At 44.5% G+C, this 24,069-nt stretch overlaps 1 protein-coding gene across 1 annotated transcript; it reads left to right on the top strand.

The window, feature by feature from the left end:
* Positions 1 to 168: 168 nt before the first annotated feature.
* Positions 169 to 24,069, top strand: ireb2 (iron-responsive element binding protein 2; the record flags this gene model as incomplete). The annotated part of the gene is made up of 21 exons (XM_083663160.1): positions 169 to 277; positions 1,585 to 1,750; positions 2,777 to 2,914; positions 3,584 to 3,835; positions 4,670 to 4,739; positions 5,171 to 5,354; positions 6,938 to 7,077; positions 8,427 to 8,598; positions 9,339 to 9,439; positions 10,099 to 10,215; positions 11,249 to 11,408; positions 13,135 to 13,270; positions 13,485 to 13,572; positions 13,657 to 13,813; positions 15,610 to 15,734; positions 15,979 to 16,083; positions 16,432 to 16,574; positions 17,332 to 17,479; positions 18,177 to 18,299; positions 20,506 to 20,691; positions 20,794 to 24,069. 21 exons carry the CDS (start codon positions 169 to 171, stop codon positions 20,902 to 20,904), a joined length of 2,931 nt encoding a protein of 976 aa, XP_083519286.1. The 3' UTR covers positions 20,905 to 24,069.

The following is a 24,069-nucleotide window of genomic DNA, read 5'->3' as shown; positions in this document are numbered from 1 at the left end:
AGGCCCTATTTATTCTTGGAGTTAATTTTTCATTTAAATTTCAGAAAGCAGGCCTGACTAAACTGGCATCCAGACATGTAGGGGATCAAAAAAAAAAAGTTATTATATTAGTTATTAGCCTTAGTTACGACACAAAGCCTGGCATTATAAGAGTTGTATATTGATCAAATGTGTGTTTCCCCCCCTGCAGAGCACCCGTACAGCCATCTGATCGACACACTGAAAGATGGCAGCCTCAAATTCTTCAATCCACAGAAATTCAACGATCCAAGATATGGTGAGTCCAGACATAACAAGTCTGACAATGATCCAAGATATGGTGAGTCCAGACATAACAAGTCTGACAATGATCCAAGATATGGTGAGTCCAGACATAACAAGTCTGACAATGATCCAAGATATGGTGAGTCCAGACATAACAAGTCTGACAATGATCCAAGATATGGTGAGTCCAGACATAACAAGTCTGACAATGATCCAAGATATGGTGAGTCCAGACATAACAAGTCTGACAATGATCCAAGATATGGTGAGTCCAGACATAACAAGTCTGACCCAAAGAGAGGATGCAGATCTTTCAACAAATGTTTCCCTCGTCCCAGAACTTTTGCGTGTGGCATTTATTTGTCTCTCTCTTAGATCCACTTTTTTCACTTCCGATCCGATTCCGATACCTGAATTTGGGTATCTGCCGATACCAATATTATTATTTTCCTTGAATATACAGTATAGGCAAAGATTTGACCAATTGTTTTTTTTTTATATACCTTGCAAAAAGCAGACAAAATTAAGAAAATATACAAGGCAAAGAAGGATACTATGTGCAAATTACGGCCTGTGCGGCCCGTGCTGGAATTCCACACAAAACAATTCAATTCTGATCCGATCCGTGAATTAGTGCCAATATCGGCACCCGATACCGATATTTGATCGGATCGGCCCCATCCCTCCTCTCTCTGACCTTTACGCTTGGTTCACACCATATAGGCATCATCTCAGAAGCAGCGCTGAAGCTTTGAGCAGGAGCCTTGGCACATTCACACCAGAATCACTCTGGTTTTGTCCACGCCTTGCTCTGTTTTGCCCGGCACGGCCCCGCCCCCCGCTCACAACTTGCATTGACTTCATGCCTGGGTGCTCGAGTGCAGCGCGCCGCACGACCTTGAAATGAAACCGCCTCCGCGCTGCGTTGCTTCAGCGTTGCTTCAGCATTGCTTCAGCGTAGGATTGGCATATCGGTGTGTTCGGCCTCTTAGAATAGTCATATTTAGTTGTTAGGCATAGTGAAAAAGTCTCCCACACAAAAATGCCAACTGGCATCCCAGCTGAAACGCCTTTGTTGGTTCAAGGATGATCTAAAAGGGGAATGCACTGAAATTGAGGATTCAGAACAAATAACTAAAGATGTAAATTGAATTATCTATCTGCCCAATAATTTACCTATCTATCCTATAATCTGTCTACATCCCGGTCCCGGATGCTTTATACAGTGAACAGTTGGTGAACAGTCTTTGAGGATTTAATCGGGCATCGTTGACTCCATGAAATTAAACGCCGTCACCTTTTATCATTTCCTCTATTTAGAGAAGCTGCCTCTGTCCATCCGTGTCTTATTGGAGGCGGCCATTCGTAAGTGTGACGGCTTCTACACAAAGGAGGAGGACGTGCAGAACATCCTGGACTGGCAGCAGCAGCAGAACGTAGCCGAGGTGCCGTTCCCTCCAGCCCGCGTCCTTCTACAGGACTTCACGTGAGTTTGACAGGGTTTTTACAACAATATTGTTCCATTACCAAATCTATTCTGGGTCACAAAGTTTAAGCATCAGTCGATGCCAAGTGCCAAGGTTGATGTCATTGATTAAAAGGGATTGAGATTACGGCTGCACGATATGCAAAAAAAATTTAAATATAAAAATCATATGACTGACTGACATATGTAACGCGATTTTAGTGGGAATGGCACTTTTTGCATTTCATTTTCACTGAAAGCAATAATACAAAAATGTGTTGTGACTTTTACTGGGGTCTGTACCAAACAAGGACCCTTTAATACGCCTGGAGAATATGATTTGTAGGCAGGGTCATCTCTGTAGCACCACAATGCTTAATTTTTCCCTTCATTTAGAGAGATATAAATGGGGGTTTGAGTTGGGGGATGGGGACAAAAGATCTGATCCATATTGATAATGTAGAAAAGTAAAAAGCAGGCATTAGCTTGTCTTGTGTCGTCATGGTGTTTGTTCATGTGCCTTGGAATAAACAAGGCAACAACAACAACAACATCTGCAAGTAGAGGTGCGAGTGGGTGGTATTTTTTGTATGCCTATTTATAGGAAAAATCTCAAAAGCTCAAAATAAAATATTTTAAACTAGAAGCGGCACTCTGAGAGTGCAGTCCTCTGCTAAGGACGGTCTGCTATGATGTGCACATTTCGGAAGTTGGATCAGATCCGCCCCAAAATGTAATGGCTTCTTCTTTGGCCCATGCTACACCCTTCCACAAAGTTTCATGAAAATCAGGCCAGTAGCTTTTCCATAATCCTGCTAACAAACAAACAAACAAACAAACAGACTAACAGACACACAAACTAACAGACACACAAACGGACTAACAGACACACAAACAGACAGACTAACAAACGCCACCGAAAACATCACCTGGAGGCAAAAAATAGCCCAAGCATCAGCTAAATCTATGGAGGGTTAAATTTGGCTCGCAGAGCCTACATGGGATATGCAATATAAACACAGTGGTGTTTCTGGTTCACTTTCACAGGGGGATTCCTGCCATGGTGGACCTGGCGGCCATGAGGGACGCAGTAGCCAAACATGGCGTGGACCCCGGCCTGGTCAACCCCGTGTGCCCCACCGACCTCATCGTAGATCACTCACTACAGATCGACTTCAGCAAGTGGTGTGTTTGTTTGCCTTTCCATTCCCACTTTGATCACTGAGTTCAAATGAGGGAGAACGGAGAGCAGGGATTCTGCTAGCCGGCTAGTGCCGCTATCACGTGCAGTGAGCCGGCATATTGAACCGTCAACGGCTTAAGTGGCCGGTTGGAAATATGCCTAAATAAATAAATTAACAGCATATTAAATAGCCTAATCTTGTGTGTCCTAAATGCAATCATTAATATCATTTTAAATATGCCATCCTAATATTGCGTGACCTATAAGATAGGCTATGTTGCCGGGCCCACCGCAGAGTCAAGCTGATTAGGCTTCACAAACGAGCAGAGATACGGTAATTAATTAGAATTGTAACAACGCTAATACAAGGGCCAGGTAATGCACACAATAGACCATTAATGGCGACAAAGAAGCACAAAATAGGCTAGCAAACGGGATTGTGGAACCAAATGCAGTCGGGCAACAAGTGCAAGCGATTGATTGATTGATTGACCCGACATAGACTAGTTGTCAATTTAGCGGAGGTAAAAAGTAGGGATGGTCCGACTATTTGGGGTCACCCCTAGTTTCAACTGGCATGAGGGCGAGTAGATGAAATAAAAAATAAAAAATTCATTTTTGGGTGAACTCAACAGTTCCTTTGACCTTTTTTGTTCACGCTTTGCCCACAGCGCCATACAGAACGCTCCTAACCCAGGCGGAGGAGATGGCCAAACCCAGAACCAGGCGGCTCCTCGCTCCACACCTCCCAGGCCACCGTCCAGAGGAGGCTCTCAGTGCGGCAGCCAGCGGGGCGGCGCCTGTAGTAAAGCCGGGTGGCGGTGCAGTGACCCCCCGGCCTCCCCGGGTCGACCTCCCACCACCGTCCAGCAGATCGAGAACACGCCTCTCCTCTGCCCGTTCCACCTGCAGCCCGTCAATGAGTAGGTTTTACAGGAGAGCTGCTGATACGCGACGGTTAACAAGAGATTCAGTGGCTGTTCATGGTTGTCTGTTGTTTCTTCCTGGGGTCCACAAAGAACAAGACAAATCATTCAAACAGCATTGTGAGGTAGATCTCAAAGAATGTGGATAGATCGATAGATTGTTTATTTGTTCGTTTTGCCATCAGTCTATCACAGTGATACTCAACTGGCGGCCCCCTGTGTGGCCCGCGATGGAATTGCAAAAAAAAAAAAAAAAATTTACAGTGCACAAACATGCAAGATACCCACTGAATACGTTTCAAAATGTTCATGTCATTCTGTCCAATACTCCTGCCCAATACTTATAGCATTTCAGTCTGGAATATGGAATATCTTTCAATAATCTATGATTTAGCTGCTAAATTGTCAAATACCGCCGTCTGCTCGCTACCCAGGCACTTATGGATATACTTAACCTAACTAACTATCCGGTGTGCACAACATTGTCAGACTAAACTCCGACTGACACCCCAAAAACCTACAATCCGCTACAGAAAAATGTATATTGATTGTTTATTAACTGGCCCCTGGCCTTCTATCATTTCACAAAAGTGGCCCCCGGGCAAAGCAAGTTGAGTCTCCCTGGTCTATCACATGCAGACTTCACTGATTGGATTCTGATCAAACTAGCAGGAATAAGACAATATCTCATCCCACCACTTTTACTCCTGGGCAAAAAAGGGCAGTTACAGGTCAAATTCAGGTAACAGTTTTGACTGATTGGCACAGAGGGGCTCAGCATCATTTGTGGGGGACGACATGTTTATTGTTGCCCTGTTTGTTTTTTTCCAGACCTGAAATGGCACTGAAGAATCAGGAGCTGGAGCTGAACAGAAACAAAGAGAGACTTCAGTTCTTTAAGGTGTGTGGTGTGTTGTCATGCTCAGTGTGGAGAGATTTTGTGAGGATTTGTGGGGAGTGATACAATCCGGTAAATGTATTTCAGATAGGGAGAATTTGCTGAATTCTCCTTTTGGAATTCAGTAAATGGGCATGAATTTTTACATCAAATTTCAGGCTAAATCTTTAAAGCAGAATGTATTGTTCTCATTGTTTTACACATTTTATAATACTAAGTAGTGATTCATAGTTAGTAGTAGTCACTCTTTCAGACCTTAATAACTGACAACCACTGAAAATGCAAAATAAAAAATAAAAAAATTGGCTCATGAAAGAACTTTGCATGGGAGAGTGGTCACCTCCAGAACCCACTATATCTGAATTTGCTTGAGTAGGATGGGTTAAGAGAAATGTTGTAGAACCCATTTTTTCGTATCTCCCCATCGAATATAGTGGTGTTCTAAAGCATTCAAGAACGTGAACATGGTCCCCCCGGACGTGGGCGCGGTCCACCAGGTGAATCTGGAGTATCTGTCCAGAGTGATCCAGGTCACCGACGGCTTCATCTACCCCGACAGCGTCGTGGGGACCGACTCGCACACCACCATGATCAACGGCCTGGGCATCCTGGGCTGGGGTGAGACGCTTGTTGCCACTTAGTTTTGTTCGCAGCTGCTTGTGATTCGACCACCAATATTGTCGGCTGCATAATAAGTTGTTTGCCTACCACATTCTGCCCTCTACTGTCCGGGGGATTCAATATGTATACAGACTAGGGGTGCACAGATCGATCGGCAAGCAATCTGTATCGGCCGATTTTGACCTCAAATATGCGATCGGCTGATTGCCGATATTTTTTTATATTATTATTATTATTATTATTTTAATAAAAAAAAAAGCCCTATCACTAATCAGGCTTTCCAACGATATAAAATACAATGCCAATTGGTATTATTAAAGGGGAGAAATAATCAACCTAAAATAACATTTCCAAACTTTCTTTGAGGAGTTTATATATCGGTGATCGGTAATCCGTGATCGGTCAATGATCGGTTGGGCAGATATTTCCCATAGGCGATCGGCAATCGGTGATCAGTGGCAAAAAAATGTGATCGGTGCACCCCTAATACAGACATCATGTCATTTAGGTTTGGGCGATCACCAAAATGTCATATTACGATGCGGTCCCACCAAAATAACGCAACATACAATAGTATCGGCATTCGCAATGTTTTTTCTAATTGATATGAATGGCTATCAATAAATGTGAATAGAAACACGGTCAGGTTGCACTTGAAAATGAGATCCAGGTCTCAAGGTGATTCACCTGTATAAATAAAGGTTAAATAAATAAACAAACACACATTTGATCTTACCATTCAAACAGTGGAGGAAGCGGGGGGTACGGTGGTGCAGTGGTAAGCGCTGTCGCCTCACAGCTCGAAGGCCCTTGGTTCGATTCCCACCTGGGACGCTGTGAGCGCAGAAGGAATGTGTGCCCGTCCGCTTGTCCTCGAGTGCCCACCGCCCGGGTGGGGTCGTCAAAAGGGCCTTTCTGTGTGGAGTTTGCATGTTCTCCCCGTGCCTCCCGGGGGTTTCCTTCATATAGGAACCCCCTTCACCAAAACAGGCAATATCCTGGTTGCTAATGTGGTTCCTCCTCTGGTCGTTAAGGGCGCCTGTTCAGAGGGAGGGGGAACTGGTTGGAATAGCGTGAACCTCCCACGTGCTATGTCCTACCGGTGAAGCTTCCCCTGTCGGGTGAAATGAAGCGGCTGGCTAACTGCCCATGTCTCGGAGGAAGCATGGAGCCAGTTTCGGCTCTCCCCAGATCGGCAGAGGGTGGAGCAGCAACCAGGATAAATACATTAAATTAGCACTAATGGGGGATAAAAAATGGGATAAAAAATCGGGGGGAAAAAATATTATAAAAAAAAAACAGTGGAGGAAGCAAGGGCCATTTGGTGTCATTTGCTCATTCCTGCTATTTCCAGGACATCGGGCAGATTGTTCGAAAAAAGGAGCCCACTTGAAGTAAAGGATCTAAGCAACACATGGTTGTTGTTGATATTGTTGGATTTGTCCATATCAATTCCAAATGTCTACCGACTCCAACCAGTAGTAGGCAGAGTGCACTCGCAAACACATCTCTGCTCTTGTGGCGGCGATTCCAGAAACGAATACTGAACGAATGTTTCCCGACATGCTGTGTTCTGCCAGGTGTGGGGGGCATCGAGTCTGAGGCGGTGATGTTGGGCCAGCCGGTGTCTCTGACCCTGCCACAGGTGGTGGGATGTAAGCTGGTGGGCTCCATCAACCCTCTGACCACCTCCATAGACATCGTCCTGGGCATCACCAAGGTGAGAGCGCGCTTCCCTTTCTGTCACTTATTGACACGTAACTGTGAGATGCACATACACGATGCACACATTTCACACGGTGCTATATCAAAAATACAAGCACATTAAAATGCCTGGAGTGAATTGAGAGCACTCTTTCACCACGTAATACACATTGTTTTTAGGAACTGATTTGCATATCCCTATTCATAGCTTTCAAGGTGGCGTTACGTGCTGCCGGGAACGCCCACCTGGCGGTCAAAAAAAAAACTTGTTCATTCTGCTGCCGCCGAGTCACTAGTTTCTCACGCTGTTTGTTCAGCCAAAATGCCGGATACCTGTTGTGCTATCGGTTGCACTAACCGACGAGGAGACACGCCTGGCTTGTGCTTTTACAGAATGCCGTCGGAGAAAGAAAACTCAGAAAGGAGGAGGTTGTGGATTTGTGCGATTAGATGTGGTTCAGTCGCTGGGGAGGGCAAATGGCTACCATCAAAGTACACACGTCTTTGCGGCCAACATTTCATCAAAGGTAAGCTCAAGTAACGTTAACGGGGTATTTTAATCATTATTGTAACGTTACTTGAGCTTACCTTTGATGAAATGTTGGCCGCAAAGACGTGTGTACAAACGGCTGAACAAACACAGCGTGAGAAACTAGTCGACGCGGCTGGCAGCGAATGAACAAGTTTGTTTTTTGACCGTCAGGTGGGCGTTCCCGGCAGCACGTAACGCCCCTTGAAAGCTATGAATAAGGCTGCCTTGACATGACGCGCGTTTGTCACTGTGTTCAGCACTAAGTAGGGCGTGGGCATGACTAGCCTTGTTGATGCGTCATCTCGTCAATGCACACGGCAGCAGGAATACTGGCAATCTAAAAGTATGACGTCACTCCAAATTATCTCTAAACTTGCCTAATTTACAAGCCTGGTAATGTACCGACATGTCGCAATGCAATGGCCAAGTTTAGAACCATCACAAAGTAGCGAAGTGAGATTCGTTTTGAAAATGTAACATCAACAGATGTGGTACAAAAATCTAAATGACCCACAACCACCACTGCTGTAAGAATAGAGTAGAATAGAATATGATGAAACTTTATTGTACAGCCAAGGTAGGACATTCATCTTTGGCCTCACCAATTAAAACACAACATCACGGAGAAGGGTAGATTAGTGTACATTATTATTGATTAAGTTAGGTAGCCTGGGTGAACCCAGCCTTCAACGTGACGTCACAGACTATGCCTGTAAGTTTCTTCATGACTGATGGTACATAGAGGTCACGTGGAGGCTGGGTTTACCTCAGGCTATGAGAGGGAGGTACCATGAACAACACACACATCTCCCTCTGCTCGATTCATTTTCCAGCACTTGCGGCAAGCTGGCATCGCTGGCAAGTTTGTGGAGTTCTTCGGACCCGGCGTGTCCCAGCTGTCGACTCCAGACCGCACCACCATCGCCAACATGAGCCCCGAGTACAACGCCACCGTCAGCTTCTTCCCCATCGACCGCGTCACGCTGCAGCACTTTAAGAAGACAAGTGAGTCGGCCAGTGTTCATCAGGAGGTTTCCTTTTCAGCTGCAGAACAGTGCACTGTTCATTTGGGTGCATCCATTCAAATATCCTGTGGGTCCACTCTAGGGCTGTCAAAGAATATTCTATATTCGAATATATATTCAAATTAAAAGAATATTTGAATATGAAAATAAATATTCAAATGTATTATTATTTTACATTTAACCAGGTAAAAAAAAAATGGTTATTTAAAAACATTACAAAACTGTAGGCTACTACTGTATTAGTACTGACTGAATAAATATGAAAAAAAAAAAAAATGTTGAATTTTTTTTTTATGTTCAAATAAATATACCAAGTAGTTACTGTATATAAGCTCTCTGGTTGTATTGGTTTGCCTTGCCACGCACGTAAAAAAGAAAAGAAAAAAACTATTTGAATATATTCGAATGAATATGTTTTGTTTAGAGGGAATTTTCGAATATGATTTTGGGCCAATCTTGACAGCCCTAGTCCACTCCACAAAATTTGTGTTTATTATTTTATTCTCAGTGGAGTAGTTTACGTTTTCACTCTCGCATAACTGTCTGGTTTCTAACTGGTAAGTGTTCATTTTCACAAATTAAAACGGTGTAAGACAATAGAATCAACTGATTTTTCTCAGGTTGAATTTTCTTTTCAATAAACTTTATGTACGGGGGTGGGGAGGGGGGCAATACTTTGCATCCCATAACTGTCCTATTTTATTCTCATTTTTCTTCCAGACTTTACCCCAGAAAAAGTTGAATTGCTGGAGTCTTACATGAAGGCTGTAAAACTTTTCAGAAGCTATGAGGACCCTTCAGAAGACCCCCAATATTCAGAGGTAATGTCTTTCTTCCCAACTGCAGATTGGATATTTACATTTAAGACATTTAGCTAACATTCCTAGCCGGAAGGACTTAGTGTGGCAGTATTAATAATGGTAACAAAATATTCCTGAGTGCCTGGAGTATTTATGTATAAGAGTGAAGTTCTAGGTAAAGAAATGAGAGCCAAAGCAGAACAGCTTAAGTATCCCCCCCTTCTTCCTCGGACACTTTTACATTTTGGGGCGGCTATAGCTCAGGAGGTAGAGCGGGTCGTCCATTAATCACTTTGGATAAAAGAGGTCAGTGGTTCGATCCCCGCCTCCTCCAGTCTGCATGTCGAAGTGTCCTTGGGCAAGATAATGAACCCCAAATTGCTCCTGATGGTGTGCCAGCACCCTGCGTGGTAGCCTGCCGCCAATGGTGTATGAATGGGTGAATGTACCTACTGATTGTAAAGCGCTTTGGATAAAAGCGCTATATAAATGCAGGCCATTTACCATTTACATTTTGTTTGTTTGAAAAGGGAAGAACATCCCTCCTTATGTGGAGGGATGTTTTTTTTTTATCCAATTCCACATTCATTCCCAGTCAACATTCCCATTTTTCTGCACACAAAACATCAGGCAATGTGTGGACCTAATAAACGGAGATGAATGGTTTATTCTTTGCGCAGGTGATTGAGATCAACCTGTGCGACTTTGTGCCCCATGTGAGTGGACCTAAGAGGGCCCAGGACAGAGTGGCAGTCAGCAGCATGAAGGAGGACTTCCAGAGCTGCCTAGACGAGAAGGTAACGACAAAACTGTGAAGCTCATTCATTTCTGCTCCTCCATTCTTCTCCCAATCCTTAGACCAATGAGCTTGGTTGTATAACGGTACCACTTCAAGGATATACAGATGCTAGACAGAAGTTATAATTCATTATTTAATATGAATCATAATTTCCATGGTGTTTTTTAAGCCAACAAATGCACTCGGCTCATTGACTTAAATCTGCCAAACGAAACAATCAGGAAGTATGAGATGGTAGCCGCACAAAATAAGTTTCTGCCACCATTTTGACTATTGGATTTGATCATAAAAACAATACCCGCGTCATTTGTATGTGAAGATGCCACCTACCCTAACGGCCGGAACACACATCTTGCGTGTGCTGTGCGTCTGCTTGGCGTCTGCGTGTCGTTTTCATTTCGGCGCCCATGTTAACAGGTTACAGCAGCCACACCACCGGCATCAGACGCGCGTCTCAAGCGCGTGTCTTGCGAGCGTGAGACGCGCGTCATCTAGAGAATAGAAGCGAAGCCTATTTTTTCCTTTTACCGCGCGCGTGTCTCTAGCGTGTCTCTACACGAATAGACACAGAAAGACATTAAAATGATATTTTACAGGGGCAGCCACAGCCAATCAAGGCTCGTTTTGATTTGAGACGAGAGGATGAGCTGAGCTCACAGCTGCAGTTCTCCTGCCCTCTGAAAACCAGGCTACAACGTGGCTTCGTTCCTCCCCTCCCCACCACACACACAGACACACACACACACACAAATCATACTGCCTCGATTCTGAAGTGAGCCCAAGCGATCTTCAGTTAAAATCATCATTGTATTGTTTATAGCAAATTCAATAAAAGGTAAACTCTATAGGAAGATAGTTGGCAGACAGGCAGCAGCGCAGCAGCTGCACGCACCAGCCACGCTGCCTGTGTGGATGCCACGGGCGTGCCAGCCACAGCAAGCACGCCACGCACACGCACACGCCACGCACATGCAAGATGTGTGTCCCGGCCGTAATAAAGCAACTTCTTCCTTGTCTCGGTCTCCCTCGAGGTGGGCTTCAAAGGCTTCCACGTCGCTAAGGACAAGCAGGAGAAGCAGGTGCCCTTCCTGCACTGCGGGCAGGAGTACCGGCTGGCACACGGCTCGGTGGTCATCGCCGCGGTCATCAGCTGCACCAACAACTGCAACCCGTCTGTGATGCTAACCGCAGGTGAGGCGGCGCTCCATCACAGGTCGAGGCAGACGGCTTGATCACCAAACGCTGAAACTCTGATCAAATGTCTTCTGCAATATCTCCTAATGCAGTGGTTCTCTCAAACATTTTCACGTCGAGGACCCCTAAACTGACACAAATTAGACCACGGACTCCCATTTTGATCAGATTGTGTCCCAGGGTCCCCCATCTGATCAGATTTTAGCTTTTAGATGCTTTATTGCAGAAACCCAGGACCAAATAGTCACCCATCATGCAATTGTGTTACTTATGGATGGAATTATAGGGAATTGGTGAATTTGGATACTTTGATCTCCATAGTACATCATGGTGAATAATTATTTTCATAAAACAAAGGGGAAAGCATTTATTTTCTATGGTTATGATGAAATGCCATCGTAAAAAATGGAATCTTGTGGAATGTTTAAAGCCATTTTTCTCACATTTTACTTTTAGACACACGACAGATTAAAATACTCATAACTTTTGATCTGAGAGTTATCTCAGTCATTCAAAAAAAGTTAGATATACGGGGCGTCCCTGTGGCTCACCTGGAAGAACGTGTGCCACAAAGGCTTAGTCCTTCGTGCGGCCGACCCGGGTTCGAATCCGACCCGTGGTCCTTTGCCACCTGTCATCCCCTCTCTCTCTCCCCACCTTTCCTGTCTGCCTACAACTGTCCTGTCTGATAAAGGTAAAATGTGAAGGGTTTTTGCAGGCCACCACACACTTGCTTGTTGTTATTGTTGTCATTTTTATTTTCCATTCAAAGCGACCAATTGTAAAGCATGAATTGGAGTCAGTCGGGTAGGGATGTCACGATACTAGAATTTCTACTTCGATACCGATACCCAGGAAAATAACGATACTCGATACCATTTTCGATACCACGCGGCGGGATGACAGCAACACATCAAGAGGCATAAGAAATAAACAAAGACAGATGGACGGACAGATGCACGCTTCTCCATAATCTAGTCCTGATAAAACTCATTAAAAACTTTGACCTGACACAGCAGATTACACCTGATCTAGTCATCAGCCTATCATAACACAGCAGATTACCCCTGCTCTAGTCATCAGCCTATCATACACAGCAGATCACACCTGCTCTAGTCATCAGCCTATCATAACACAGCAGATTACCCCTGCTCTAGTCATCAGCCTATCATACACAGCAGATCACACCTGCTCTAGTCATCAGCCTATCATACGCAGCAGATCACACCTGCTCTAGTCATCAGCCTATCATAACACAGCAGATTACACCTGCTCTAGTCATCAGCCTATCACAACACAGCAGATCAAACCTGCTCTAGTCATCAGCCTATCAGAATACTTTGAACTTGTTGACGCAAAAGATATACCACCAATGACAGGGAGGGACAAATCAGTGGTATGTTTGATTTTTTCATTAAGAGAAAGCACTGCTGATATTGATACAGTTGCAAATGAGTATTGTATCCGTTTCAAATTTGTAGTATTGACACTTATCGATACTATCGATACCTGTTGCAAATGAGTATTGTATCCGTTTCAAATTTTTAGTATTGACTTTTATCGATACTTTTGACAACGCTACAGTCGGGTTGCATTGTCACATCTCTGCCCACATCCTCTTCTCTCTTTTCAGTTGATCACAAATACTAACATGCTCGGGTTCTTTAAGCTACTTTGCACTACTTTTTTTTGCCATAAAGCAGCTGTGTTTTGCGATTGGCAGGTCTTCTGGCCAAGAAGGCTGTGGAGGCGGGGCTCGTCGTCAAGCCTTACATTCGGACCAGCCTGGCTCCTGGAAGTGGCATGGTCACTCACTACCTCAGTACCAGTGGGGTCCTGCCTTTCCTCAGCCAACTGGGGTAAGCATGCGCACACACACACGCGCACACACACACACACACACACACAGATCTACTTGTGTACACACAAACGCACACATAAGAGTTCTCAACGGGTCTGAAAATTTGAATCTGACCCGACCCGATCCTACTAAGTTGAAGCCCAAGCCCCACCCGGCATAAATTGGGCTGACATTGAGAACTTTCTAATAAGAAGAATTCCTTTCCACTGCAGGTTTGAGGTGATGGGTTATGGCTGTTCCACCTGTGTCGGGAACGGCACAGCGCCGTTACCAGAAGCTGTCGTCGATGCAATCAAACAGGTATCTGGAAAGATCAAGGATTATTATTACATGATATAGCTGACGGCAATCAAATGCTAACCATATCCATATATTTTGTTATAGGGAGACTTGGTGGCTTGCGGAGTGTTATCTGGCAACAGGCATTTTGAAGGACGCCTATGTGACTGCGTGCGTGCCAACTACCTGGCCTCCCCTCCCCTGGTGGTGGCTTATGCTATAGCCGGCACCGTGGGCATCGACTTTGAGAAAGAGCCTTTGGGTAAGTAAGACGCACCCTATAAGAAGGGCCAGAGCCGGCTCTACTTCTTATGGAGGCTGAGGTCCTTCAATGTCTGCAGTAAAATGCTGCAGATGTTTTACCAGTCCGTGGTGGCCGGCGTCTTCTTCTATGCTGTGGTGTGCTGGGGAGGCAGCATTAAACAGAGGGATGCAAGGCGGCTGGACAAGCTGGTTAAGAAGGCTGGCTCCGTGGTCGGTATGGAGCTGGACTCCCTTACAACTCTAGTGGAGAGAAGGTCCTTGGCCAAGCCGCTTGCCATCATGGACAACCCTTCCCACCCTCTCTACAGCACTCTGGACAGCCAGAGAAGCACCTTCAGTCGCAGGCGGATCTCTCTTGGCTGCAAGAAAGATCGCACCAAGAACACTTTTGTTCCACGGGCCATCAGGCTGTAGAATGCCTCCCCATTGTGCAGGGGGCGTGGGGGCGTGGCCCCAGCAACCTGCAGGGGGCGTGGCCCCAGCAACCTGCAGGGGGCGTGGCCCCAGCAACCTGGGCCACTGAGACTTGAGACTTGAGACATTAGTATTTATAGAGAGCTCCAGGAACGAGTCCGGAAATCATCGATGCTAACAGCCCTGGTTCTTCACAGTTTTCGCCTATGGGAGTTTTGAATGGGTTTTTGGCGCGATGCTTCTAATAATCTCTCTGGGCAACGCTGGCTTAATCAAACACGAACCAGTGTTTAGTAACATCATCTTCACACATGAAGACCACTTTTATGAGTTTTGAAGCTTTTATGTGCCGTTAAAAGGGTGGCTAGCTAGCAAACGGCTAAATGAGACTACAATGTCGACGCGGATATTATACGTCATCACGAGTGAACGCGGAAATTCTTTCTCTCGCAATCAATGCGTGGACGCCTATGCGACACTGTGTGTAGCTCTGGATTAGCTTAGCACGAGCTTTTTACCTCTAGGGCTCGCAGTTGCGCTTCAAAACTCATGAAAGTGGTCCTCATGTGTGAAGATTATCCCGCTGAACCTTGGTTCGCGTTTGATTAAACTCGCGTTGCCCACAGACATTATTTGAAGCATCGCGCCAAAAACCCATTCAAAAATCCCATAGACAGAAACAGTGAAGAACCAGGAAGTTCGGGACTTCCGCATTCAGCCTACAAAAATACGTCATCCCTGGAGCTCTCTATTTGTGTATGTACTGTCTGCAGGCACTTTCTCTATGTTTGTGCACTGCACAGGCACAGGCACTTACCTCTCTTATTTCCATGTCCCTGCCAGGACTGGCTCTCCTATCTTTTTTATCTTGTTTATCTTTTTATTGCCTCTTCTTTTTTTTGTATTTTAACATGCTTTTTATCCTTCATATGTACTTTGTTATTTGTATGTGCAACTGGAAGCTGCTGTACAACAGAATGTCCCTCGGGATTAATAAAGTATTTATCTATCTATCTATCTAAGTAAGGAGGGCACTTCCAAGAGGGTCATTTTCTTCACGTCGCCCCTTTTTTAAATAGCCTATTTCTATCAGTTGTGCTATCATTCCAGCTCATGGGAAGTGTGTTCTACTACATCACGTAGAAATTCACATATTTATTTCTTCTTCTTTCTTTCCTTTTTTACTCAAAATGTTCACTCTTTCAACAAGATTTGAGAACATCACTCATCTAAAAAGAAAAAGTTAATTTTTATTCTGAATGTGGCGTTGTAACTTCTTTATGGTTCCTGAACATGTCTTCTTTTTCTCGTTTGGTTTGCTTACCTGTGTTGGTTAGCTTGGTGTGATGCTAACATCGGGGGCCCATGTTGTCTGAGCAGGTGTGACGTCGGACGGGAAGGAGGTGTTCCTGCGTGACGTGTGGCCGTCCAGGGAGGAGGTTCAGCAGACAGAGGAGGACACGGTCATCTGCTCCATGTTCAAGGACCTCAGGGCGAGGATGGAGGTGAGCAGAGGGGTCGCCTTCCAAATACTTTGCTGCTTTCTTCTCCTTCCTTACTTCACTAGTTCAGGTGAAGACAGGTTTGCCAGTAATGATATCGATTCATACTGTGTTTTATGTGCTGTATATGTGTGGAGATAGATCATGATTGTCTGTTACCCGTTTCACAAGTGCCAAGTGGAGAGTCAGATGTGTTTATGGTAGCTAGTGATTACAGACAACTGTTGTTTCTGCTCTACTCTCACAGAAAGGGAACACGTTTTGGAACAACATCGACTGTCCAGATTCTGTTCTTTTCCCCTGGGATCACAAGTCCACGTACATCCGTTCACCATCTTTCTTCAACAAAATGGTAAGTAGAGATGAAACGGTATGAACATTTCATATAATGATTACAGTGAACAAAATTATCAGTATTATTGTGGATTTGTTCAAATGTCCTGAAACTGTTCAAAAAAGTACTGATACACTCGTCTGGGAGACTGTTGCTAAATTTGTGGATGATGGACAGTAGTTTTATCCCTAATGGTAAGTCTCACGAAACATTAATATGTTAACATATTAATGTTAATATATATATATATATTTTTGTTAATCATTTTTTTTCCTGCATATGGACTGAGAAAGTCCTCATTATTTCCTGTATTGAAATGATGCTGTTGTTGATGCTACGCTGCGTGGTCCCTCCCCACCCTCCCAGAGTAAAGAGGTGCAGCCTCCTCACGCGATAGAGAACGCTCACGCCTTACTGTTCCTCGGGGACAAGGTAACCACGGACCACATCTCTCCTGCAGGCAGCATCGCCAGGGTCAGCGCTGCTGCCAAGTACCTGCTGAGCAAACGGTCAGTCCCACTCAGGACCACAGAAACTCTGGTTCACTCCCACTCAAGACCACAGAAACTCTGGTTCGCTTCCCTCAAACCTTTTCTGCGTTTAGCCAGCACCAGCTGCTGGCTAAACGCGGCTCAAACTTTGCCTGTGTAAATCTACCGCACCTGCAGCTGCTAAGTTTGTTTGTCGACACATTCTGCTTTGTGAACAACCGTTTGGAAGTCCAGCGGCTGCTAGAATGGTGACTGGCTGATAGGATTTGGGATTTACCCGCTGGGCCGCTCGACCCGAGCCCGTCGAGTACCGAGTCGGTACCGACTGTTATTGCTTAACAATGGCTAGCCTGGCTTGAGCTACCCCTGGCTGGTTTCCAGACTGTAAATGGAACATCAACCACTCGGGTGTGACGTCATTCAACAGTCATATTCCCGTTTCCCAGTTTTACTGGAATGAGGCGTCCCTTTTAATAAATTCTGACTAAGATAAGTGGTCTTGCCCGGAAAAAAAATCACTCCATGAGTAGAAATATCAGCACTCCAAAAATTCAAATGCAAAACTTTGCTCAGATTTAAAAATATATATATATATTCCTTGAATAAAAAATTTAAATCTGAGCAAAGTCTTGCAGCCTGTAATACAGAGGCGGAAGGCACCTCTCTGTCAGCTGTTGTCCAGGAACCCACTCACTGAACCCTGGCCAGACTCTAAATGTCAGGTGACATGTATTGACCTTGCACTGTGCATGCTTGTCCCCCCCCCCCCCCCCAGCCTGACACCGCGAGAGTTCAACTCGTATGGCGCTCGCAGAGGGAACGACGCGGTGATGACCAGAGGCACGTTCGCCAGCATCAAGCTGCAAAACCGATTCATCGGCAAACCAGGCCCCAAGACCCTGCACATTCCTTCAGGCCAAACAGTGAGTCGCTTCTCCTCTGAACGGCTCACTCAGACTTGCAGTCATTAAGGGACACACGAATAGACCAAATCAGCGGGGATGTTTACATTTACTTCCGGTTACCCCTGGGATCCACACATCATAATGGCGGTGAACGGCACAAACTGACGTGTTGAAGACAAAAACAGACAAAGAAGACAAAAATGGTTCGTTCGTGTTGTGTTGTTTAATATCATTCATAACAACCCTTTCACTAATGTTAGTGGAGACCAGACTAGCTAATTTAGCTGTTGGACCAGACCAGACCAGAGTAGACTTAAAGCTAAATTAAATTAACGTGGCGTCAGTAGCTCCGTCTGTAACGAGTCTGCAAAAAAAACAGCGAGTTTGACAGTTGTAAACAAACGTTATTAGCTAGCTAACACTACATAAAACAAACAGAAGAAAGGCTAGATACGTCGGACAAGCATGTTTACCAACCGTTTGAATATGTAAATTGAAAGTAGTCGGCCGAAAACAACGAGAGGGTTTTAAACCTGCCGCCTTCCCCAAGTGGTACGCGGAAGTAATGTTGTTTACATTGTGACGTCACGGTGATTTGGTCTATACTGGGTTTTCTCACGTCCTGGGAGACATTTTTCATCAGTGCCACTAAATATCAGTGAACAACAGAGAGGATACTTCAACTAACATGTCCTCTCCCTGGATGTCTGCTCAGCTGGATGTTTTTGAGGCAGCAGATCGTTACCAGAGAGACGGCACTCCGCTCGTCATCCTGGCAGGCAAAGACTACGGCTCGGGAAACTCCAGGGACTGGGTGGCCAAAGGACCATACCTGCTGGTAACCTACACACTGCATTCATTGTATTTTTAAGACATTTGACACCAAAACAACAAGATAGCTAGCTGGTAGCGCTGCACGATATGAGGAAAAGCTGCGATGTGCGATAACACTGTTCAATATTGCGATGACGATATGACCTGCGATAAATAAAGAAATGCTATAAACAAAAATATTAATGGGTAGGGGTGCTCCGATCCGGCTAAGCCACGATCCGATCCGATACCGATTCCTGGGGTCACGATCCGATTCCAGAATCGATTCTCGATTCCAACGATTCTCGATTCCAGAATCTAGAATCGATTCTCAATTATGTAGTTTTATATTGCAATAACACACAAAGGTAAATCTAAGACAAAAAATGACAAATGTATTAATGCTGAACTTCAAATTCAACTTCTGAAGTATTACAGTGAGGGCCTAAATTCATTTTGCAATATGAGTGTGTTAATTTACCGTAACCATACGTATCAGTAAGTGGCCATAGGGGTCATATGAACAAAAATGCACTCTTGAAGCTAAAAAAAAATCCAAAACCAACAAGTTAATTATTTACATTTTTACTTCAATGTAGAACAGTCATTTCTTACACATGAGATTACTTTTAGCATTTTAGTCATAACGATTATTGAAAGATATTCCATATTCCAGACTGAAATGTTATAACAGAAGTAGAGTATTGGCCAGAATGACATGAACATTTGGACACTTATTCAGCCGGTATCTTGCATGTTGCGTTCAGGTGCACTGTAAAAAAAAAAAAAAATCATTAATTGCGATAACACGTGACTTTTGCGATGTGTTCATCGCGCATTTTCATATCGCGATGACGATGAAAATACGATAAATCGTGCAGCCCTACTAGCTGGTTACTGGTTATTGCTCATACAGTTGTTAAAGCACCAATATGTAACTACTTGAGCATAATTTAACAGCTTCTAAATCATTTTGATGGTACACTGACTAATAGGGAGAATGGCGCCTCTATCATTCCCAGTGAACCCCCTGAACCACTGCAAACTTTGAGTTCGCCCATGAGGTTTATGTTGTGCAGTCCGTAGTGTCAAACAATGCAGTATGCAAGCTTGAAACATGTCGGTTATGTAGAGAAACGAAGCGTAAAACTGTTTGACAGCGAAGGGCAAGTAGCCTACTCCAATCTCTCCTCTTGCCTCTGCGCCTAAAGTCATGCACCAGATTACCGTAAGTGACTGTGAATTCAGTCTGCGCGCAACACGAAAACATATATGGCTCTACGTTGTTCTCAAGCACTGCCCGCCCGCGTTTAGTTCATTTTTACCCGTACCGTACCCGTGAATTTATAGAAGTGTATTTTTTACCCGTTACACAAACTGTTTGCAGGTTACCCGTTGCAGGATTCTTGTGTGTGTGTGTGTGTGTGCGCCATCCCCCCAGAATGAACCTAACCGCAACTAATCATCACTCCTCATGTCCCGCAGGCCGATTCATTCATGGATATTGGAATTAATGCATTGACTATAGACGGTTTTAACTTGACAACAAAAACATTCTAAATTGAACCCCCGCTCACTTCCTGTTGCAGTGTTTGCTATGGACATAAAAGAAAAAAAAACATTCAAGTGCAGGACTGACCATTCCGTGAAAACCGTCTATACAGCTGAGCGGCGAGAACAAAAGTAACGATGTCGAGTGAATATTTCTGCAGTTTGCCGAATGCTGAGGAAAAGGAAGTGCTGTGGGGTTGCGCTCTGGTGAAAACCGTCTATAAGGATTACTATGTACTTACTATGTATTTAATATAACAATCCAGTAGAGTCTAGTGCAATTAGTAATTAGTCTGTCATTTTCACTGCAATTATATTAATTAAAAAAGTTGATTTAACAAAAAGATTTGTATGTATTCCGGTGAATTACTTTATTTATTTATTTTTTTGTCATGATGACATCACAGCAGACATTCGAATATGCGTGGAAAACCTCAATCGAATATTCAAATTTGTTGTGTTTTTTTATTTGAAGACGGCACTACTAGGAATATTAGTTGGTCTTCCACTTCGTACCTTTTGAATCATAATTGGGTTTTAGAGTATAGAAATGATCATCGGGTGACCTTTCTCAAAATATTGATATTGGATATTGCTTTGGAAACCCTAAGAGTCTAAATGAACCTATGCCTGCCCTTGTTCTGTCCGTTCCCCTGCTGCTTGCGGTGCGTGACCTGCAGGGGGTGCGTGCGGTCATCGCCGAGAGCTACGAGAAGCTGCACAGGAAGCAGCTGGTGGGCATGGGCATCGCGCCGTTGCAGTTCCTGTCCGGCCAGACCGCCGACTCGCTGGAGCTGAGCGGGAAGGAGAGGTTCAGCTTCACCCTGCCCCACCAGCTCAGTCCACGGCAACAGCTCACTGTCAAGGTAGGCAGCAGCCAATCAACAACATCCAGTAGATTTGAATTGCAGGTTTACCAATTTTGACAAATGGTGTAATGAAAGAGGTGTCTCTCTGTTCTTTTGTAGACGAGCCAAGGAAAGTCCTTTAGTGTCACAGCTGTGTTTGAAAGTGAGATGGACATCATCTTTTACCAGCATGGAGGCCTCCTTAGATACGTTGCTCGGACAATGCTGTGAACCACCGCGTGCACCGCCCGGGCCGGTCCCACGCCTGGCCGGTCCCACACCTGAGTGAACGAACAGCAGCCCCCCGACATTTCACCAGGGATTCTCTTCACCGCGGGCTCAAACGGCTCATAAGAGCAGCAGAAAGACTCGACGGGTGCTCTGTCTGTCAGAGCCGCATCTCCAGACTCCAGACTCTTCTTCCACCATGGAGAAGTGCAGACTCCGCGAAGAGCTGCACCAGTGCGCCTTCTCCGTCAGTACGCACGGCTGTTTCTGCATATGCGACAGAAACCATGTTTGCCCTCTCACAAGACTGTTGAAACACAGACAGAAGCGATCACGTTCACGCGGTCAACAGAGCGCCCCCAAACAAGACTTGACAGGAGGGTTGTTGTGTACATCAGCTCAGAGTCCTGCAGATGAGCGGAGATGTACTGAGAGGCTGTGTGTGACACCGTAAAGACGGGGGAAGCCAACAAGAAATCAGTCCTCACTTGTTTTGAATGCAGCCCTTGCCTGGGGAAAAAATTATTGCCTAGAAAGGCTAAGATGGTGCTAGGTCTGTGTAGTACTATGGCATAACTAGTTTGCTACTGCCTCTATTAGTTTGGGGGTGTAGTATAGTCCGTTTCCCCCAGATACTAAGCAAAGTCAAACGTTCTGCATTTCCAAAATTGGCTAAATTAAATTCAGTTGCCAAATTTTGCCATGGGGATCAATACAATTCCATCTGAACTTCTGTTCACTTTCTCCCAGGCAAAGTGGACAGTTGCCTTCCAGCACACACGTTTTAGAATGTTGTAGAACGTTTTTTGACGTGTGTTTTGATCCTTTGTCAGTAAGCCACATGTTAAAGATCCTACTGCCACTGGCTCCACATCAGTAGTGTCTTCACAGCTTTTGAGCATCAAGAATCTCAAAACATTTTGATATTGGTTAGGACATCTGGACATCTGCAGTCCAAATTGTCTTTGCAAACAAACAAAAAAAGGCAGTTTCTGTCAATGCAGTTGCATTTTTGATGCTAACTAGCTAGCAGAGCAGTCGTGGGCTGAATTCAGTCTCACAGTAACAGTCTACCTTGCCTTAACCTTGATTCATTTTGGGCAAAAAATAATAATAATACATGTGTATTTATACACGTGCATATTTGTAGCCAACATCAAAGTATTATCAAAGTACAGTTGACATGTTTGAAATTGTAGTCTTGTCAACTTTACAGCTGGTGATGGGCACTGGCAGTAGGTAGTTCTAGTAGTGTCCTTGGCTATGGTTACATGACACCTGTTATTTCAATGTGATTTTTTAGATCTGATGGAAAACATCAGATTCTATGAAATCACCACACCAGAAAATGGCGTTCATGTTTCTCCTGAGGCTGTCTCTATTTCTTAGCCTGTCGGGGCCGCCCTACCATGTGGTAATCTACGAAGGTGCTCCGAAATGTGGCTTGCCCTAAGCCCTCTGAAAGCAGTAGCAATCTTCTCTTGGTCTGAATTCCCACATTAAAACCCAGAAGATGTGTTTGCATGGCTCCATCTCCCTGAGGAAAGACGGACAAGTGCAGGCATGCGGGTCGCCCATGCACACCCTGAAGTTCTTGTCTTCTCCCTGGTCCTTCAGCAGGAACGATGTGGGGCCATACAGTAGGTTCTAACCAGGAATGCAGTCATGGTGAGGACTTTGTCCTGACGCAATCTGACCGCCTCGCTGGCCATGTTCCTCAAAGTGGACACCCTGTCACTTGCCTGGGTCCACACCTTCGAATCCGCCCACTCCACAGAGTTGAGTTTGGCTGCTCTGAGTGTTCAAGTTCACAATTCAGTCTAATATCAGGCTATCACAGACCACCTATTGCTGATCATGAATGCACACTGTTGAGAGGGTAGGACAGGAAGTCCACTTTAAAGTCCAAATATTAGAAAAACGTCTTAACTGTCCAGTGACACCTAGTGAGAAATAATTGATCTCAAATGCTCTTTCATCACCAACTTAATTGTCAGTTGAATTGATTTTATTTCAAGTGAATAGACACCAGCCCTGCTTGTAATTCAAATATTCCTGATTTCATTTATTGTGAGGTACAGGGGCCGGTTGCACAAAACACCTTGAGTTAAGATGTTCCTTAAAGTCTGAGTTAAGGATTCTATCAAACAAAATCAGTTGCACAAAACCCCCTTAAGTCTTCTCCTTAAGGTTAAACATTTTAAGGGAAACTTAAGGACAAGACAAGACCTGATCAGAACAAAGAGGTTGGTCCTTAATTATAGAAAGAGCGCTAATTGGCTCCTACACTTAGGTGTTTTGTGCAACTGGCCCCACTGGCCTTTATCAAGTTTTACACCAAATTATTACAGCTTTTTTTATTTATTTTTGTCCGCTATGTATGATTTGACATTTGTGCATGTTTGAGCCACTCCCACCCAGCAAAGAGTGTTTTGGTCAATAATGGCACTGTTTAAAATGGTCCGTCCAATGCGACTTGTCGGATATCTAGGACGTGGATTTGCAACCCTAGCCTTTATGCATAGAAATGATATTTTTTAGAGCGCGTGATGTGTTGGCTTTGTTATGAAAAGTGGTTGTTTATCATAGTAATTTATTGATACCTACGCTCTTATGTAATATTTTGAAACCATTAACGAACTGCCTGGAACTGTTTTGCAAAACTTTTTTTTTTTTCAAGAATGAACAAAGACAGTGTTTAGCCTTGTCAGACTGCCGAAGCAAGTAGCAGCAGACTGTCCTGTCATGTCATGTCATTTGTTGTTGGGGTGCCTCATTGTGTGAAAACCACACATTTAATTGACAGTCTTTTAGTTTCTGCGCCGCTTTCATACCGTGTTGACCATTTTAAGTTTTTCAGTTTTCTTGTGATTTGGGCCACGTACTCAAATCCGTCACGGTAACACAGTTTACCTTCATGGTTTGAGGAGTCTTTATTTGTTTGCTTGGTGGATCGTTCTTGACTGGAGAGTGCAGCAGCTTGATATGAAGGCTTACCTCCACTAGTGTTATTATGTAGCAGACGTTTCACTACTGCTGCTGCTTTGTCCATCTTCAGTCTGTCACACGTGAGGGAAGCAATGTATTCAAAGCAAGTGCACACATGAAAAGGTGTCTGGATGTCTGTAATTCTGAATCATTGTAAATAGTTTTTTTTAATAAACGATA

Source organism: Poromitra crassiceps, assembly GCF_964638095.1.
Source record: "Poromitra crassiceps genome assembly, chromosome: 30".
Taxonomy (NCBI): Eukaryota; Metazoa; Chordata; class Actinopteri; order Beryciformes; family Melamphaidae; genus Poromitra; species Poromitra crassiceps.
This window is presented reverse-complemented; position numbering and strand designations above follow the sequence as displayed.